The 21320-nt window shown below is 38.8% G+C and overlaps 1 protein-coding gene across 15 annotated transcripts in view; it reads left to right on the top strand.

Moving 5' to 3' along the window:
* The window catches only part of rims1a (regulating synaptic membrane exocytosis 1a), a 66523-nt gene that overhangs the window by 12799 nt on the left and 32404 nt on the right, over nucleotides 1–21320 (top strand). For 12 of the 15 annotated variants that reach the window (XM_083539375.1, XM_083539386.1, XM_083539388.1 and 9 more), the window contains exons 3-4: nucleotides 14478–14691; nucleotides 16314–16325. In XM_083539375.1, the coding sequence (XP_083395501.1) occupies nucleotides 14478–14691; nucleotides 16314–16325 (226 nt within the window). The remainder of the gene's footprint in view (nucleotides 1–14477; nucleotides 14692–16313; nucleotides 16326–21320) is intronic. The other 3 variants (XM_083539383.1, XM_083539385.1, XM_083539381.1) reach the window with 1 other exon arrangement.

A 21320-nucleotide genomic window follows, 5' to 3' on the forward strand; every position in this document is an offset into this window, starting at 1 on the left:
CTTGCCAAAGGTTGGGTTGCTTACATTCCTGGCTGTTTTAAAAATATGTCTGTACTAGCTGAAAGTACCCGTGCTTCGCTACGGAAGGCAGAACGCTAAGCAATATGGCAAAACGTCAACAAATAACGTACTACCCCTTTGTAGTACCGATACAGGGCAAACTACTTTAAAAATGTTTTTTATCGTGCATCTAACATCTAATAAGAAACAATGTACTAAGTTTCATTAGGATCCGTACTGTTATTTTGAAGAATTTACAATGCGTTAGAAATCGCGTTTTTCGCGAGTTAGCCGCGATCCAGGGCGAATTTTTCAAAACCCTTTCTTAGTGAGCACCTAAGACCCAAGAGGAAGGTATGTTCCAAATTTCATTGCAATCCGTTCAGTGGTTTTTGAGATTTCGTGATGAGTGAGTGAGTCAGTCAGTGGTATTTGAGAGAGATTAATTAATTAATAATTTCACTACATTTTTTAAAACAATAATTGTAATGCTCTTCATGTTGTTTTCTCTGTGGCAGGGTGTGTCTGTACGCTTATCATGCACCACACTAGATACTAGAGTATGTTTTATTTCAGAGCGTCAGGTTGAAAACCAGCCTCTGCTGGGCTCGGCTGGTTTCTGATGGTTGAGGTGTGTAAATGCACTGCCAGACCATATGGACAGCATTGTCTTGGGATGCTGAAACCCACTTACTGTATCTCCGTTGCTGCCACCACTGCTCACACACTCCATCTGTCTTTTTCCACCCCTCTTCCTCGCTCACTCTACCACACTCCTCTATTCTGCTCTTTTGGAAGCGGAAATTCGTGTGTTCAAAGGACACCACTATGTATCTACAGATATTTTTAATGAATGCATCATGCTGCTTCTGCTAGCAGGTGTAATTGCGGGCAGGTGTATCAGGCTGAACGTTTCCATCAGGTTTGTTAACTAAAGCCTTTGGCCGACTAATGCTTATGTGTCAGTGACACTGTTTAAAGGGAAGAGTAATGAGTTGTGCTATTGACAGAGCCAAGTGGCCACTCAAGTGGATGGCTGTGTAAAAGCCAGACTCTGATCATTCTCGCTCTCGCTTCCTTCGCACACTTATCTTCTGCTCAGGCTCACTATCTCTTGTTCTTTCTATTGCACTCATTCTAATGCTTTCAATGATGATAGCAAGTCTTTAAGTGCAAACCCTGTGCATTTAATAATGCTTCATCTTTATTTCTCACTCAGATTTAAAACATAGCTCAGTTCATTATTAATGGAGCACTTCCTAGTTGCAGGTTGTTTTGTGCATATCTGTGTATGGTTCTTTGTTTTAATTTTAAGCCTCTAAGCTGCATGTTTTTAAAATACCTTTTATTGGTGTTAGGAATAACAGGAATAGGTAAAGAGATATTATACTATACATAGTAACCAATAAACATATAACTATGCTTATTTATCAGTAACACAGGTTTACCACAATCTGAAACAGGGTGTGTTAAACACAAGCCACAACTGTGCAAGAATGAGGAAGTATTTTTAGTCATGAAGGTGAAAGAACTGGTGTTGGTAACTGCCTTGCTGTAAAAGGAGTCTATTCATGTAGCTGTTTCTGATAGTGTTGTATTTTTTACAGCCACATTTATGTTGAATCTGATCTATGTTCCTTGAGTCGGAGACTTGCTCTTTTCACCTTTAGCCATATTTCAGTGAGTTTTTTTTGGACTTGGCTGAGATGCACACCCATGTTTAAACGATCTAATCAGTATGACTCCTTTAGGCTTATTCAGTCAACACCGGAGATTTCCAGCCTTTAAGTGTATGCAGCAGTAACCCTGTGTGAAGATGGCATGAAAAACTATTCTTCTAACCACAGGCAAGCACATTATCAAATATAACAAGATATCAACTATAATTAGTTATTTCACACTCAAGCTGTTTGTCTGCTGTGGCAAACCGTGCAACTATGGGTTGGTGCCATCGGGCTGCTTGGAGAATTTCAGATGTCATACTGCTTGCTACAACCAGATGTGTGCTTTCTCTCATGTTTATCTGCTTCTCCTCATGCCAGTGTGGATCTCAGACTGCTTACCAGACAATAGCAATAGAGGAAACTGATACTCAGGAACACACTGAAATGGGTGACATTAATGGAGTGGATAATGGATTTGCATTTTTACCTCAGTTCAGAAATGTATACTTAGTTATTGGTAAAATGCCTATCTAAACAATGGGAGGTAAATAGCACATCCCTATCGGAAATCAAGTTCAACATGATACAGTAATAAAAAAGACCTCCCTGTGGATAGTTTTGCTTTTTCTCCAATGGTTGTGGAAATGTTATGAAAAGTTGCAGGATGATTCATCTTCAAAAAGCAATCTGTAATGACCAAAGAGTGTGGTTGGGGTGTTTTTTTTTTTTTTTTTGTTTGTTTTTTTACCAGATCAGTCATTCACTTATTTGTGATATGTGGGTCAATGGTCAGTGAGTTTTGGGCATTGGTTCAAGTAGGTCTGTCTACAGATGATGAGATGTTCTTGTCTTTGTGTATGCTTGTCAAAGCAGAATTATTCATTCCGAATCTGTTCTTTACCTATTTATTTGTGCCCCCATAATTTGAGGTGTGAGCTCATTGGTCTGAAATCTACCAATAGCATCCATAATCAATCAGTGAAGTAATGCTGTGATGCAGGCTGGTGGGAGAATGGATTTGTTCAGCCAGAGATATAATGGGTCCATCATAAATTTGAAAGAGCTTCTGTTGCTTAGTCATTCCACTTAAGAGCTTTTGGCTTATCCTTGAGAACTGAGGTGATGGGAGCAGCCAAATGCTGAAGTCTTAAATAAACAAACAAACAAAAAATAACTAAGACAAAAAGTATTTTCATTTAGCATTCTATATAGGACCTGTTGTTTTTTTCACCTGTTAACTTTATGTAGGTTATATAAAGACATTGTAGAGCAGTTGTCTCTGGTCTATGGGGACACCATGTATATCAGTCCTCAACTCTATGAATTTTCAGTTTTGTTAAAATAATAATGGCGTGCTCAGCTTTCTAGATGTTGTGCAATTAGCTTCCATATAGTTATTATTGTACCTAATGGTCAATAATGGATTGTTGCTCAGTGGCGGGGTGTTAATGGAACAGTTAATGGAGTTGGTTTAAAAATACTTGGTGGCCACTAAAATCATGTTTCATAGCAAATAAAATTAAAATCTAATAAAGTGCAAACTATGATGTATATAACCATTTCTATTTTATGTTTGGAAGACAGATTAAAGGGGATTATTCAGTTAATAATGTTTGCACATCTGAACTGGGTGTACTATGGTGACATTGTTTGCCACAAGATTGTGTAACATAATAGTAGGGCTCAGGTACAAGATGTACTGCTGAAACAAACACAGTTGTACTTAATATGTAACAATTAGCTGATAGATTGTAGACTGGATGATTGTATTTTGTCAAATACCTATTACAACACAATGTTGCTTTCAGTGTGTTCTTTTATTTTATTATATTATATTTTTTTATATAATATTATTTAATATTTTATTTTTGGAAGTCCGTTTCTGAATTAATTTGGGTTTTAACCTATTAGTGTGTTGATAATATAGGTCCCCTGGTGGTCTAGTGGTTAAGATGCAGCGCTCTCACCGCTGCGACCCGGGTTCGATTCCCGGTCAGGGAACCATCCCCAGCCACTCTTAGTGCCGGTCCCAAGCCCGGATAAATTGGGGAGGGTTGCGTTAGGAAGGGCATCCAGCGTAAAAACATGTGCCAAATCAAACGTGCGGAGGATCCGCTGTGGCGCCCCCTAACGGGAGAAGCCGAAAAGAAAGTAGTGTGTTGATAATATATGCTTATAATATATGGAATAATAGTTTTCCTCTGACTGTAATAGTCTTCGGCTTCCTGTAAGGTGAATTACAATATAGACATGGATAAGCCCACCCTCTAACTCCCACCCTTTCTGTTTAAACTTCTGTAAGTTCTCCGGAGCACATTTAAGTAGTATTCTTTTAATGCTGAATTTTATTAGCATTTCTGTATTGTAGACTCAGTATGTTTGTTTAGAAGTAATGACATGTATAAACTAGTCAGGCACATTGCGTCACAAATTTAAAATGATGTGTTCAGTTCACTGAAAACAATACAATGAGCTCAAACCGAAAAGAGTAACACGTCAGTGTAAAACTGGTTTGTGTTTTTCATAATTTCAAGTCACAAAACGGACAAAACTAGAAACTCTTGCAGGAAAATCATAAAATCTAAATTAATTTTTGTGGAAGAATACTGAGAAATAAAATGTAGTTGTAGTAGGTGCATGGCTGGCACAATGACTATCATTATAGAAATCATGGGGGAAAATAGCATATTTGAGCACGATCAGCAAATATTCTAGATTATTTTTCAACGCTCCCTTCTTTGTTAAATTTGTAACAATGGTTAAACAACTCCTTTTAGTCTCTGTAAGGTCTTTATAACCTCTATAGCTGTCATGAGCAAATTATAAATAGAGACAACAAGAGAGCTTGTTGTTGAACTGTGCTGGAAATTTTTATTAGACACTGTTAATACATCTTTAAGAAAAATCCTCTTTAGTTAAGAAGAGGAAGAAGCATTACTCCCCTAGTGCTGCATGGCTGCTCCTGCTTGGCATAATGAGGGCACTGCTGCATATTCACTCCTCCTTACCTGTCCTGTGGGAGTCTCCCTTCTTCATGTGACATGCACAACATCCAATATTTCCCGCCCTCCATACTGATCATGTGACCTCTCATTTATTTCCGTATTGCCGAATATTGTCAGTGATGACATTTTGTGGACTCAGTGCTCTACATTCTGCTATACTCAGAAGGCGGTGCATGTGGTTTGTCATGGCAGCAAAGACCCATAAGAACCGATAAGCAAAATAGGTGCATAGAATGTATTTGTTTTCTTTTAAAAACATTTGTTTTGTTTTTTACCATTTTTTACTCGTGTATTAATGCAGAAGATAAAAAAAACAACACAAATTCTTTAACAATATCACACTACATATACACTATATGGAGAAAAGTGTATTCAATATTTTCAGCAATATGTGGTTCTTCACCAAACTGTTACCAGAAAGTTGGAGGCACACAACTCTGATTGTGGATGCAGTCGCATTAAATTTTCCATTAACTTGAACTAGGAGAACAAACCTGTTCCATCATGACAATGCCACTGTGCACAAAGTGAGCTCAATGAAGAGATGGTTTACATGGGTTGGAGGGAAAGATCTTAAGTGGCCTGCTATAGAGCTCTAGCCTCAATCCTATTGAATATCTTTGGGAGTACCTGACTTTAATAACACCCTTGTGGCTGAATGAATGTGATCTGTGTGATCTCCACAAGCACACTTAAAAATCTATTGGAACATCTTCCTAGAAGAGTGAAGGTTATTATAAGAGCAAATGGGGAATAAATGTGGAATTGGATATACAAAAAACACAAATCTTATGGGCTGGTGTCCACAAACTATTGTCCATATAGTGTACTTAACCTGCAAGTTTTTATTTATTTAATTTTGGTTAACGGAATGAAAACGGCTGTGATTTTGAATACCATCAATACCACACTGCCACAGTTAGGTCCCTGAGCAAGACCATAAGCCCTCAGCTGCTTATGAGGAGCCAAATATGCAAATACGCATGATTTTTTTCCGGTCATCAGGCAGGGTTTTTTGTGTTATACAGTCTTTTAAAAAGCTAATATCTGTTGCAGTACCACCAAACACTCAACATACAGTCCTAATTTTTCTACAGAACACAATATCCCACAAAATGAAACTGAACTTAAAATCTTGTTCCAGCTCTCTGGGTGTAAAAGGAGCTGTAGTTTGACTTGTCTTTTACATTTTCGACTTTGTGTTATTCAATTAAGACCTGTTTTCTACTTAAATAGACTTTAATAATTGTTTGTGAACATGTATTGTTGTGTATCTATATGTTACTGTACTTCCTTTACAAATTATGATCAGTGAATAATCATTTATTAAAATTTTCTATTTATTTGTACTTTTATTTGTTGGCTTCTGAATTGGCTACGCTTTAATAGAACTGATATAAAAGATCATGATTTGTGATTCTTAAGAAAGACAGCAAGAGAGGAACAGAAATAAAGTGTAAAGACTGAAGAATGAACGTATTAAGAAGATATTAAACAGAACAAGTATCCATAAAACAAGAGAGAATATTCAGATTAGAATTATTGTTTATAATTAACAGAACTAGAGCAGAGTATTGGCACTGGTTAATGTGTAGGATAGGTGGGGGGCTGGGGCAGTGAATGTTACCCTCAGTGGGGGAGTTCCGGTGGAGGAGAAAAACAGTCAAGCCAGTTCATTTATGTGCTACTGGTGCCATATGGAACCACATGACACATTCACTCACTCTCATGCCTGATTGCCTGCTCTGAGGGAGCAGAAATAATACACTGGCACAGAGAACCAAGCTGAACAAGATCAAGTATGTCAGTTAAAGGCAGTCCCTTGGTCTTTTGCATGTCCTGGATTTTCAAGACACCTTTTTAGAACCTAAATACTATTAAGTGTGAACTAAAGGAAAGATGGGCTGGTGGCTTCTTTATCTTATTATTGATTGTAAGTTGTATGAGTGTATGTGAGTTGTATCTTATTAAGTGTTGTCTTATTGGATGTATAGGCTTTTATATATACTTTTTTATTAATAATAACAATGTTTCTCATTCCGGTCTCATTTTAATGCTAAGGATAATTTACACAACCTTTGTAGACTGGTATAAAATAAATGTAGATTTGTCATTAGTCACTGTACTTCTGATTGGTTGGTTATAGAGAATGAGGTTTACTGAGATGATCTTACTCAGACAGGAATATTTCTATTGCTCCTGTAATTTTTTGGGTTTGCACAAATGCCTTTTCTTTATAAATAGTAATTTTGCTGTCATATTTTTTGGTAAGCATGAAATGAATTACTACAGCAGCAAAAACTACTTTTACTATGACAACAATATCTCGTGTTCTCTAATTGTTATTAGACAATTTAGATCTTTAGAGATCTGTTTGGTGTTAGACTACCTTTCCTGGAGAAAGGTTTACTTAATGAATTTCCAGTGAATTATATTTTACCCTAATGCTTTATTGACACATTGTACAATATTATTTGATGAAGTTCCACACGTTATTTCTCTTTTGAAGAACATTGTAAAAACAATTTACACCATTTGATTTGGGTTTCACAAACTATGGCTTTTTTTATTGTGTGTGTGTGTGTGTGTGTGTGTGTGTGTGTGTATATATATATATATATATATATATATATGTTTTTTTTTACACTTACTGTTTCCTAACAAGAGGGAATAAACTTTTTTTTTTTTTTTTAAGCAGTATTTTTTTCATATATTGGAGTTTATTCACATGCACACACACACACACACACACACACACACACACACACACACACACACACACACACACACACACACACACACACACAAATATTTAGGAAACACAAAGTATATATACAATTCTGGAATTAACTTGGAACATGCAGATGGTTATGGGTTTTAAATAAATAAACAAATAAATAAATAAAAAATAAAGATTTTGAAAGAAATTCTCAATGCTCACATTTTCAATACTGCCGCAAGAAGTGCAGAAGGAAGAGCACTTGAGCACTTCAGCTATAACTATATTGGTATGACCCAGTGGATTTGTTAGACAGTGTGTGATGAGCCTAGGCTTGCTGTAGTTTAGACTTGTTGCTTTTCTGTGAGCAGATGATGTATTCACCCCAGAGGAGCACTCAGTTATATAGGTCAGCCTTCTGCAAGCAGGGCAAGACTTTATCATCAGTTGGCTGCTATGGCATAAAGTGGAAGTCATTGATTAAAATGTGGCCTTATGAAATAGGTTGTGTCTGGATATATTAAGAAGCACTGGTGAAATAGAGTAATGGCTCCGGCATAACCTACCAAAATTATTGGAAGTCTATTGATATCTTACATTTCAGCATCTAATGTGACACACGCTTTAGGTATGTTAAGCCTCATATGTTCTAGCCGCTGTTCGTGTATTGTATTCTTACTAGATGTAGAACAGAAAGGGTGAGTTTACACCTGGGTTGGGAACGGAGGGAGACATGATGTATGTTCCTGCATGTAGGTCAAATTTAAACCCTATTCTCTGAGAGCACTGTATATGCCATGGAGATTACAGCTTGTGTTCCAGCCTATATTGTGCACTTTGAATTGCCAGACACCTGTTTAAATTTTTTACAGAATTTTGCATCATATCTAGTGGATCATAGAATAGAAGTGACTGAAATCTGACCTTTTTGCACTGTGTCCATGATTCTGAACATGAAATTAGATTCAAATGATTTCCACTTTAGCATTGTGTGAAAACAAAATCATAACATGTTTCTTTGAAAGCACTGCCTATTTAATACAGTCTGTACACAACAGGTATACAGATATGCATATTTATATTAAGCAAACTACTGTAATCACACAGAGATGTGTTTGCGGGATGTAATAAACACCCTATCTGTCACTGATATAGACCAGGCGTCAAAAACTGGAAGTAAACTACAATGTCTTTATTGAAACTTGACATGCAAACACAAACTTATCTTGAACGCTTCTTTCGAAGCATAGCCGGGGGCATGGAGGTATGGGGACCATGATTGGTAGGAAGTCTGGGTGCTCTATTGTAGCAACAAGTAGACCCAACAGTGAGTGAGGGGGAATCGGTACCTTATAAAGGGGAAAGGTAAATGGGGAACAGGTGTAGGTGATTAGAGCAGGGAGAGGCTGAGTGAGAGTGTGAGCCTTGAAGGGAGGCGTGGCTGGTGGTTCCCTGACACTATCCATACATGTTTGTGAATGGCAGAGCAATTAGATAAAAGATTATAGTAACAGTAAAAGATAATATATTTTATTCAGTTATTTTTTCAAGATAAAAATTTCATTTGAATAGAATTATTCAAAATTGACCATAGCAACTGATATGTTTCAAAACATTCACTATAAATGGCCATAAAGAAATATTAAAATAAAGAAACACATTAGCTGTTTGTGTTATTGCAGTGTATACCTATATGGATGCGCTACCTATTTTTTATTAATGTGCTACAGAAATGAATTTATCTCTGCTGTATTGTTACAGATGTAATTTATTTTTATTTATTATTACTGGATCAGTAGCTAGCCGTTCTCAGAGAACAGCTCTACAGAAATGTAAGCAGGATGTTTCAGAATTTTAATGACTGTTATTTGTTTTCTAAAAAAACTCCTTTTTAAGACAACTGAGCACTTAAAGTTGAATTATGCAGTAGGTTTAATATTTTGTGTGTTGATATTTTAAAATATTTTAAGGCAAAAAGAATTTACTATATGGCCAAATGTGTGGACACCTGACCCTTCTTGTTTGACATCCTATTCAAGATTAAGTCATACCTCACTGTTTTAATAAATTCCATTCATCCAGATTTCGGGATTGTGGCAGTGGGAATTTGTGTCAGTTTAGGCACAAGGGAATTGGTCAGGTCAGACACTGAGTTCTAGGATGAATTTAGTGTTTCAGAAATGGTGTAGGGGTGATTCTGAAGGAAGCGTACAGTAAGAGTGTAGTGGAGGTGAAGAGAGTTTCTGATAGGGTGATGATCGTGAAGGTGGAAGTTGAAGGGATGATGATAAATGTCATCAGTGCCTATGCTCCACAAGTTGGCTGTGAGATGGAGGAGAAAGAAAGATTCTGGAGTGAATTAGATGAAGTGGTAGATGGTGTACCTAGGAAAGAACGATTGGTGATTGGGGCAGACTTTAATGGGCATGTAGGTGAAGGGAACAGAGGTGATGAGGAGGTGATGGGTAGGTATGGTTTTAAGGAGAGGAATGTGGAAGGGCAGATGGTGGTAGATTTTGCTAAAAGGATGGAAATGGCAGTGGTGAACACGTATTTTAAGAAGAAGGAGGATCATAGGGTGACGTATAAGAGTGGAGGAAGGTGCACACAGGTGGATTATCTTCTGTGTAGGAGATGCAACCTGAAGGAGATTGGAGACTGTAAGGTGATGGCGGGGGACAGTGTAGCTAGACAGCATCGGATGGTGGTCTGTAGGATGGTTTTGGAGGCGAAGAAGAAGAGGAGGAAAGTAAGGTTTGAAAGAAGAATAAGATGGTGGAAACTGAAGGAGGAAGAGTGTAGTGTGAGGTTCAGGGAAGAGGTCAGACAGGGGCTTGGTGGTGGTGAAGAGGTGCCGGATGATTGGGCAACTACTGCAGGAGTGATGAGGGAGGCAGCTAGAAAAGTACTTGGTGTGACATCTGGAAATAGAAAGCAAGACAAGGAGACGTGGTGGTGGAATGAGGAAGTGCAGGAGAGCATAAGGAGAAAGAGGTTGGCAAAACAGAAGTGGGATCGACAGAGTGATGAGAAAAGTAGGCAGGAGTACAAGGAGATGCGGCAGCAGGTTAAAAGGGATGTGGCGAAAGCCATGGAAAAGGCATATGAGGAACTGTATAAGAGGTTGGACACTAAGGAAGGAGAAAAGGATTTATACCGATTGGCCAAGCAGAGGGACCGAGCTGGGAAGGATGTACTGCAAGTTAGAGCAATAAAGGATGGAGAGGGAAATGTGTTGACTAGTGAGGAGAGTGTGTTGAGAAGATGGAGGGAGTATTTTGAGCAGCTGATGAATGAGGAAAATCAAAAAGAGAGAGTAGGTTGGAGGATGTGGAGTTGGTGAAGCAGGATGTAGATAGGATTAGTAAGGAGGAAGTGAGAGCAGCGATTAAGAGGATGAAGAATGGAAAGTCGGTTGGACCAGATGACATACCGGTAGAAGCGTGGAGATGTTTAGGAGAGATGGCAGTGGAGTTTTTAACCAGATTGTTTAACAGGATTCTGGAAGGGGAGAGGATGCCTGAGGAATGGAGAAGGAGTGTGCTGGTACCGATCTTTAAGCATAAGGGAGATGTGCAGACCTGCAGTAACTACAGGGGAATTAAGTTGATCAGTCACACCATGAAGTTATGGGAAAGAGTAGTGGAAGCCAGGCTGAGAGAAGAGGTGACCATCTGTGGAGAAGTATAGAGAAGGACAGAAGGAGCTGCATTGTGTATTTGTGGATTTAGAGAAAGCGTACGACAGGGTGCCGAGAGAGGAGTTGTGGTATTGTATGAGGAGGTCAGGTGTGTCAGAGAAGTATGTGAGGGTGGTGCAGGACATGTATGAGGACAGTTTGACGGCAGGAAAGTGTGCAGTAGGTACGACAGACTGGTTCAGGGTGAAGGTTGGACTGCATCAAGGATCGGCCCTGAGCCCTTTCCTGTTTGCAGTGGTGATGGACAGGTTGACGGACGAGGTCAGACAGGAGTCTCCCTGGACTATGATGTTTGCAGATGATATTGTGATTTGTGGTGAGAGTAGAGAGCAGGTTGAGAAGAGCCTGGAGAGGTGGAGATATGCGCTGGAGAGAAGGGGAATGAAAGTCAGTAGGAGTAAGACAGAGTACATGTGTGTGAATGAGAGGGAGGGCAGTGGAGTGATGCGGTTGCAGGGAGAAGAGGTGGAGAAGGTGGAGGAGTTCAGGTACCTGGGGTCAACAGTGCAAAGTAATGGAGAGTGTGTTAGGGAAGTAAAGAAAAGAGTGCAGGCAGGGTGGAGTGGGTGGAGAAGAGTGACAGGAGTGATTTGTGATAGAAGAGTATCTGCAAGAATGAAAGGGAAAGTTTATAGGACTGTGGTGAGACCTGCGATGTTGTATGGATTAGAGACAGTGGCATTGAGTAAAAGACAGGAGGTGGAGCTGGAGGTAGCAGAGCTGAAGATGTTGAGGTTTTCGTTGGGAGTGACGAGGATGGACAAGATTAGAAATGAGTTTATTAGAGGGACAGCACATGTAGGATGTTTTGGTGACAAGGTGAGGGAGGCGAGATTGAGATGGTTTGGACATGTGCAGAGAAGGGACATGAATTATATTGGTAGAAAAATGCTGAAGATGGAGCCACCAGGTAGGAGGAAAAGAGGAAGGCCAAGGAGGAGGTTCATGGATGTGGTGAGGGAAGACATGCAGGTAGTTGGTGTAAAAGAGGCAGATATAGAGGACAGGGTGGTATGGAGACGGATGATCCGCTGTGGCGACCCCTAATGGGAGCAGCCGAAAGAAGAAGAAGAAGAAGAGTTCATCCCAAAAGTGTTCAATAGGTCAGGGCTTGTGCATGGTTCCTCCTGTCGACCTTGACAGCCCATACACAGGCCATACACATGGAAGGTATTGTACACAGAACTGTCCTTCAAGAACAGGTCTGCATATTACTTTCAGTGCAGAAGAACTGTAATGCTCCAGCATCACAGTTGCCAGATGTCCTCATACTTTTCGCCTTATTGTATGTTTCACGCAAAAACACGATTTCACAGCTGTTTATTTCAATGTTTAGAAATCTATTAAACGAACTGAACTATATAATCTTTAGAATGCTGTTTACTGTAAGTTTCTTGGGCTTCCTAGTGGCCTCAGAAATCAGCTGTCAGGGAGAGAAAGACCAGTTTTATGTCACTCATATCCAGGCTGACTCTCCTTCAAGTTCCTCCTCTTTGCCATGCTAATTAGGCCTTTTGCTTACCTTAATTATGCCAAGTCCTGTGCTAACACAGTATTCCTGCGTAGCTTGCTTGCCAACTCTTTTAGACACTCGGCTTGATTTGCATTTCACAAAAGGGTTATTTTTATTTTTGGTTAAAAGGGTGTGGGGGGTGGGGGGGGGGGGGTGTTGGCAGACGGAGAAAGAGAATAAAAAGTGTAAGAGAGACAGAATATAGAGCGAGTTAAGTGTAATGGAGAAATGGATATTGTGTGTACACACAATAACCCTCAGTTTCATTTAGGAAACCCTGCGTTGTCTGTGCAGTCTTAATTGTGGTGCGCCTGGCTTCATTTCCTGAAAATTATTTCCTGTAGAGAGTACAGAGATCTTTCCAGTGTCCTTTTTAGTGGAAAACATGATGCTTATCTCTTTGTTTTCCACACTGTATTCTTCTATTATAATTGACGGTAGCATTTGTGCTTTTTTTAGTAACTCAATCCTGAATGTTTTTTAGTTAGCTCCATGTAAATATAAGCATCTCCGCACGGTTCCTAGACTTTCTACACCTTAGCAGCACCTTACAGTGAGCAAGTGACGTTACTGTTAGTTGCCCTTTTCCTGACCTTTGATCTGCAGGCAGTGCAGGATGGGGGCATAAAGAAGGAAGGAAAAGCAGTGTGTGGTCTGAAGGAGAAGTGAAGTTCTAAAGGAGCACTGGAAGTTTAAAGGAGGAGTGGAGATGTGGGGGTTGATGTAAATGATTTCACTTTTCCTCTCCTCAGTGTTGCATGGTTTGGCAAACGTTCCTGTGTTACCTTTAATAAACGCTCCTTGTGGATTATTTAAGATAACGAGAAATGGTTGGTAAAGACAGACCTGCTGTAAGTAAAGTTCCTACAATTCTTGATGAGCTGTATTGTTGCTAAAAGTTGTAAAGAAGGTTGCCAGGACTGTTAATATTACATTTAATGTATCTGGTCAGTTCTTAGGGTTTTCTTAAGGTTTTAAATGACACTGTAAACTATTTTTTTTTTCTTATTTAAATGACAGAAAAGTCAGTTGACAGTTGGTTATTTCATTCTGATTAAAAAAATGTGATGTGTGTTTGTATGAGAGAAAGAAAGAGAGAGAGAAGCATAGGGCATGGTAAAGAAAATAGGAAGGAAAAGCACTGTGAGGAACATGGTTTAGTGGTGTCACCATGTTCTATTGATTTTTTTTTTACTGGAGATTATTGTATAGGGACTGTCCTCTAAAATATCACATTTCCTTCAAACTCAGCACCAATCTGTCAGCTCAATAGCTCCATCGGCATTAATGTACTAGCATTAGCAGCTTCTTTTTTCTTCTTCAGAATGACAACTGGATCACATCCCTTTGACCGGAACATATTGAACTCAAAACTTCTGATCAAGATACAGAGAGATGCTTCCCAGGAATAAAATGAAATTAGTGGTGGGATTAATTACTTGTGTAATTACAGAATCGAAAGTGTTAGTCCAGTGCATCATTCTAAAAGTTCAGTAGGACTTATATAAATAGGCAAGTTCTCGGGATAAATTTAGCAATTTTCTCTAATTTCTGAAATTACACTAATGTTGTTTTTGTGTCCTCTGTCCGGCTTTATTTATTATTATTTTATCTCCATCAATGTCATCTTCTCTGTATTTCTATATTTTCTTGATTCTGTTTTCTCTTTCCCTACTTTTATATTTGTCCTCTCCTCATTGCCTGATCCCCACTTATTTTTTTCTAACCTTATTTCATCTGATGTTTCTCCTTGCATTTCTATATCTCCTCTCTTTTCTAAATGTATCTCCTCTTTTTCACTTATGTTTTGCCTTTCCTCTCCTCTCCTTTCCTCTCCTCTCCTCTCCTCTCCTCTCCTCTCCTCTCCTCTCCTCAGTATGCACCAGCAGTATACCAGCTATAAGGAGCAGGTGTGGCGGATAACGCAGGAGCCTCAGCAGAGGCAGCAGGGCCAGCACAAGGATGATGCACCCACCTGTGGCATTTGCCACAAGACAAAGTTTGCAGACGGCTGTGGGAACCTCTGTTCTTACTGTCAGACCAAGTTCTGTGCCCGCTGTGGAGGAAGGGTGTCTCTGCGCTCCAACAGTGTAAGTGTCCTTAGTTTTTATTGGTACCTCTGCTGGATGGAGCTAAAATGCTTTGTTTGCACTTTCCTAGATGTTAACTGAATTTCTCTATCTGTCTATTTAACAAGTTTATTCTCCAAAGTGCACGTCGCATTTCTGTCTGTCTGAGCTGTGCCCTTGTTGCTCTTTTTTTCTGCTTACACTTGTGTGGGGTTTATTCACTACCTCTGTCGTACTTACTGATGTGAGGACATTTAAGCACAGGAGAGGGAAGAAGTGTGAGCCAGGCGGAAAGGTTAATTAGGCATTAGTCAAAGGAGGTGAGGGCTCTGGCCACCAGGGGTTCACTGCATGCCCTTGCTGGGATGCCCTGGCTGACGCGTCATCTCCACAGGGAGTATCAATGCCACTGGCAGGGAAACCCCAGTAAACAGTGGCTCCCTCCCAGAGCATGATATTTACCTTCTTACCTTTTATTCCCTAAAGTGTCTGCCCCTAAATCCAAAGCCCTAATTAGTGTGCTATTCCTAATGAGCTCAGTGTTGGAAGTCAACAAAACCGATAGCTTTGAACTAGGATATCCTGTATATTTACAATAACTAGAGCTGGAGTGCTAGACAATTTAGATGTAATTAATCAAAGCCACAGATCACAGGCAAAGTGGTCCATATGAGGCAGTAGAGAATAATTGCATGTTTTTTTTCGAGAATAAGTTATAATCAATGGCGGTTGTTTTATTAGATGTTCAGCTGATCTGTGATCTGGGATAAGAGCATGTGCTTATGGATGGAAGCAGCCTAAAGGTTAGCTTTGCCCGAAATAAGCATTCCCAGTTTGTCATCCTGGCATGACATATTAATGAGAGTAGCCGGTTTGATAATGGAGTCGCTTGACGCTTGAAGGTTAAACATAGAGAGCTGGGCCCACTTAGTGTGATGGACTGTATAGAAGGAAACAGTAGCTAACAGCAATGAAATGCACTTAATAGCTCTATTGCTGGGGTTAAGATGGACAACAGGCCTGCAGTTAGTATACACAAATGCATAGTCTACAACAAAGCGTTGTGGTCATGTGTGTTTTTGTGTTCTCGTGTTGATGTCTGTGTGAAAGAAGGAGCAACAGCACAGTTAGTGTGTAATGTCTATAACTAGGAAATATTATTTGTATTTGCATTTCATTGTGTGTAATAATTTGCCCCTGTCTTGAACGATGGGAAATAAAATTCATTAAGTAGAACTAAATATTGCAATTCTTATTGCCCCAGTACATGTCTTTCATTACCGTTTGGAATTTATTGTTATTGTAAAACGTATTGTAAAATTTTCAGTCATAACATTTCCTGCAGTTTGCTGTCTGTGGCAACATTCATTCAAATGTTTTGCTCTGATCAGCTCTCAAAATGACAATAAGTGACTTAACAGCATTGAACTGAAAGATGCCAATAAACCTTTGTCAGTTTAATTGACTTCATTATTGTCAATAATAGTTGTTTTTCTGTATGCTACTGTACTATGTGAAATGTTTTTGTAAGTTTATTTACCCTGTAAATGTTCATTTACTCTGATTTCCCTTCTTACTCTTTCTCCTATCTTCCCTCTTCCCCCTCGCTGCATCTTCTTGCTTCTTCTGCAATGTCGGAGAAGAAGGAAGATAAGGTGGTTAGCCATTTCTTACCTTTGTATTCTCATGACACTTGTATACTCATTACCAAAGCTGTCTTAATAGATACACTGTAGTAGGGTAATTATAATCACTGTGTACACTGTAGTAGGGTAATTGTAATCGCGGGGGTTACGTTCTAAGATCCCCGCGAGTGGCTGTGGGGCTGCGTCCAAAATTTGCGGATTACCTAGGGTGTCTAACAAATTTTGGACGCAGCCCCTATGGTACCTTAGTGAATTAATCTAGACATTATTTAATACAATAATCTAGTCACTTTAATACAATAATGTGTTTAAAATGTTTTATGAAATTTGAGGAAATCATCCTTTCAACAAAAAATCTGCCTTCAATTTCCACTCTGCGTCTGTTATAATATATACAAGTGTAGAAAACCAATAAAGAAGTCAAATGATTAAGTACTATAAATACCACTGTCTCTTAGTTAACAGTACATGGCCTGTTTCTGTTTTACCATAAAGTGTGTGCACCTTCCCTCTTGGGAAACAGCATAAGTTAATCAGAATTCTGCTATGCACTTCAGGACAGCAGATAATACCTTGTAAATACGGATTATCGGAAATCATGCTAATATCGGTGTCCTTCTTCAATTCAGGCATGTGCCTCTGTACATGCATTTTATATATATATATATATATATATATATATATATATATATATATATATATATATATATATATATATATATATATATATTAGTTCAAGTTTCACACCCTTGATTACATCAGCCACCTCTTGCTATTTAATTCCTTTGCTTTTGATTTGTCTCTTTCACATGTCAATCAAATGGGCTGGATTTGTGCTGTTTTTTATTTTTTTGTTTTATTTTTTTAATGGCAGAATATTGATGACATGGGAAAACACAGGCCGATGTTTCATTTCCTCAGAGGGCAACATCCTGAAATGATTAGTATTGATTTGTTCCCTCTGGTTTGCATCTGGTTTTCTGAACATTTCATTGACTGGGGCCTGGGAGATTGTTTGTTTCTGCCTCTGCACTTACAAAGTACATTGCAGGGGAAATAATTGTAAAGGACAGTATCCTATTATAGAGGATGCTGATTTGTGCTGTTTGTGTAATAAGGTCCCCAGACCAAAAAATTATGATAAAAAATAAGAAATAATAATAACATTAACAAAAAGTGTCGCATCCACAAATAGCAGCACATAATTTTACAGTGTCAGTAGGTTGCACATCTGGACAAATGTAATTTGAAAGCGTTAAACCCGAGGGTCAGTTGTTGACCAGACTCTGGAGGTTTGCCTTTTCATATTTCTTGTCCAAGCAGAATTTAACACTGACACATCCATGTTCCAGGATGACAGCAGCAGGTGCACAGAGCCAAATTTGTGTGTGACTTTTTTGACAAGCATAATGGAACACTGGGATACTTTTGACTGCCTCACAGGATCTCAGTCTCATAGAAACCTTGTGGGATTATTTGGAACAGCAAGCTAAACACCAAAATAGTTACCCATGAACTGAAGTTCAATGGTGAGTGGGCTAAAATTGACAGGATGCTCAATACACTAATGATATCCTTAGCTGACAGGACTCACGCTGTTATTAATGCAAGACACTGCACTAAAAAATTTCAATTTTTGGTCACGTCACTCATTTTTCAGGGAACTATAGTATGTTCTCTTACTGTAATAATTAAATTCTTACAGTCATGACCCTGTATTATATAAAGTTTTTGGAAGTTAAAGTTTTTAGTTCTGCCTAATAAAGGGATACATTTTGAATGAGCTCATGATAGCTCCTGTTCCTTTGTTGTAGCCCATCCACCTTAAAAATGCTGTCACATGATTGGAGGATTGTATAACGTACTGGCGTTCCTTATTGTTATAGTTGTATAATATATTTAAACTGATGTTTTTTCTTATAAATTCAAAAACTAAAATCTAAATGGTGCATCTATTAAATCTAAAAAAAATATTCAAGTCCCTAAGCAGAAGCATAATAAAAAATAATGTTCCATTGCTGGATTTATTTTAAACTTTATATGGAAAAATTACTTAATTAAATGTTTTTGTAAAAATTAAATTCCACACTTGAGAAAAAAATGTTAACGTTTGATATTTCCACACACATACATATTTTCATCTAAGATCTTCCAACATATCTACATACAGTATATACGTGTTAAATTATTTGAAATTTGTGCATCATTTGCACAGATGACATTTTATTGTATTTTTAACCAAAATACAAAATACATGTAGGAATGTCAACAGTATTAATGATTTCGCCTAAATGATTCCTTCTCACCTATAGTGTCTTGTCTCAATGTAATAGAGATGATGTGTCCAAATATTAACAATGAAATGAGTGGAATGTCTTTCTGTCCTGGGAGCTTATTTGTGTAGAGGAGCAACGTGTGACACAGTGCAGACTAGTGGAGAGACTGAGCACTGCAGGTCAGAGGTTTTGGGCAGGTGTAGTCATTGTTTGTTAGTTCAGATCCTCAGGGAGATGCAAGAACACAATAAAATGTATATGCTTTCATGTGGTTGATTAAGGAACTGTATAAAGCATGTGCGTGCTTTATTCATAGGGTCTACTGATCTGCTTAATTCACAGCAAGTCCAATGTTTAGAAAAGAAGCCAATCTAAACTTACAGTATCATGATATTGATCCACAGATGCCTGGTCAAGTACAAGATGCATGTCTTGTGAGAAAACTGTGAGGGCCAGAGTTTTGTAACATCAGCAGAGACCTGCAATAAATTATTTATACTATTGATCTGGTATTTAACAATTGAAATGCTCAGTACACTGTATGAGGGGTGAGTGAGTGAGTGTTTGTGAAGGCGGTCAGGGGGCGAGCGTCTCCAGGCGCTGATATACTGGCTCATTAGGGCAAATGGACAGTAATCTCTTTTGTGGCAGTCTTTCATCCTTATCCTGGATTTATAACATGCTGAGTTATGGAGACGGCTCTGCCCGCTGCTGCCCCCATACGTCAAACTGTCAAAGTTGGTGAGTGCGCCCTCCGTCCAGCCTCTTCTTCCGCTGCACGCTTCTCCTGTCACTACATTTGTATAACCTGTTTGCCTGAATTTGACAACAACAATAGCGGAACCCAACTCCGCCCGGATGCAATGGAAATGAAATAATATTAAAGAGTTTCAGAAGCTGGATGATATATGACAAATTTTAGGGCTTTATGCCATTACTTACTGTGGCCAGAGATGTCAAAAATGGCAAATACATGGCAAGTGCAGACTGCAGAGTATATCTACTCGTGCTACAGGGAGAAGATTAGTTTTTATACACTCTAGGTTGTTCTCTTGCCTTCAGTAGTCCTGTTTGTTTGGGTTTTTTTTGTCCATGACTTTTAACGTGTGTTTTTTAAAACCGTGTCACCAGTTTAAAGAAAGCTCAGTAGCTTTGAAACGGATCTTATATAATCTTATATATCTGTTCAGGGCTCTCCCTATTTATATACCATTCTGAAATCTTCATCTTGATTAACGCAGAAGTGCAATGATGGAGGCGGGGTGTTCTGGCAGCCCAAGAACACGATGGCAATTCTGGAAAAGAGCAGACGCTGGAGTCCTTAACCCTTGAAATAGTCACTGTCTTGAAAGAGCAGGATATTTTTTATTTTCCTTATTTTCTGAGCTCAAGAAGAAAATGTGAATTGCTCACTCGGGGGGTACAAAGAGGGCATGAAGGACACAAGGTTGCCCCCAAAATGGACCATAGAACTTTGTAACTTTGTATTTTTGTGGATGTATAGATTCATAGATGTATAGATGCTTAGCTTATCTGTTCTTTCAGACCATATCTAACAGTGGTCTTATATTTACAGTTCAAACACTATTTGAAACACTAGAAAACAGAGATGCTGGACGTGTGAAGGGTCTGCGTGAATGTGTGTGTGAAAGTGAAAAAGAGAGAGTGAGAAAGTGATAGATACTATTATCTGATGCATGTACAGTATGTTCTGGAAAATTCCACTCCATATCCTTGGCGAAAGAAAAGGCCTGTTATATATATATATATATATATATATATATATATATATATATATATATATATATATATATATATATATATATATATATACAGTGAGGAAAATAAGTATTTAAACACCCTGCTATTTTGCAAGTTCTCCCACTTAGAAATCATAGAGGGGTCTGAAATTGTCATCGCATGTCCATTGTGAGAGACATAATCTAAAACAAAAATCCAGAAATCACAATATATGATTTTTAAACTATTTATTTGTATGATACAGCTGCAAATAAGTATTTGAACACCTGTCTATCAGCTAGAATTCTGACCCTCAAAGACCTGTTAGTCTGCCTTTAAAATGTCCACCTCCACTACATTTATTATCCTAAATTAGATGCACCTGTTTGAGGTCGTTAGCTGCATAAAGACACCTGTCCACCCCATAGAATCAGTAAGAATCCAACTACTAACATGGCCAAGACCAAAGAGCTGTCCAAAGACACTAGAGACAAAAATTGTACACCTCCACAAGGCTGGAAAGGGCTACGGGGAAATTGCCAAGCAGCTTGGTGAAAAAAGGTCCACTGTTGGAGCATCGTTAGAAAATGGAAGAAGCTAAACATGACTGTCAATCTCCCTCGGACTGGGGCTCCATGCAAGATCTCACCTCGGGGGTCTCAATGATCCTAAGGAAGGTGAGAAATCAGCCCAGAACTACACGGGAGGAGCTGGTCAATGACCTGAAAAGAGCTGGGACCACCGTTTCCAAGGTTACTGTTGGTAATACACTAAGACGTCATGGTTTGAAATCATGCATGGCACGGAAGGTTCCCCTGCTTAAACCAGCACATGTCCAGGCACGTCTTAAGTTTGCTAATGACCATTTGGATGATCCAGAGGAGTCATGGGAGAAAGTCATGTGGTCAGATGAGACCAAAATAGAACTTGTGGGTCATAATTCCACTAAACGTGTTTGGAGGAAGAAGAATGATGAGTACCATCCCAA

The sequence above is a fragment of the Silurus aristotelis genome (assembly GCF_946808225.1).
Source record: "Silurus aristotelis genome assembly, chromosome: 4".
Lineage (NCBI taxonomy): Eukaryota > Metazoa > Chordata > Actinopteri > Siluriformes > Siluridae > Silurus > Silurus aristotelis.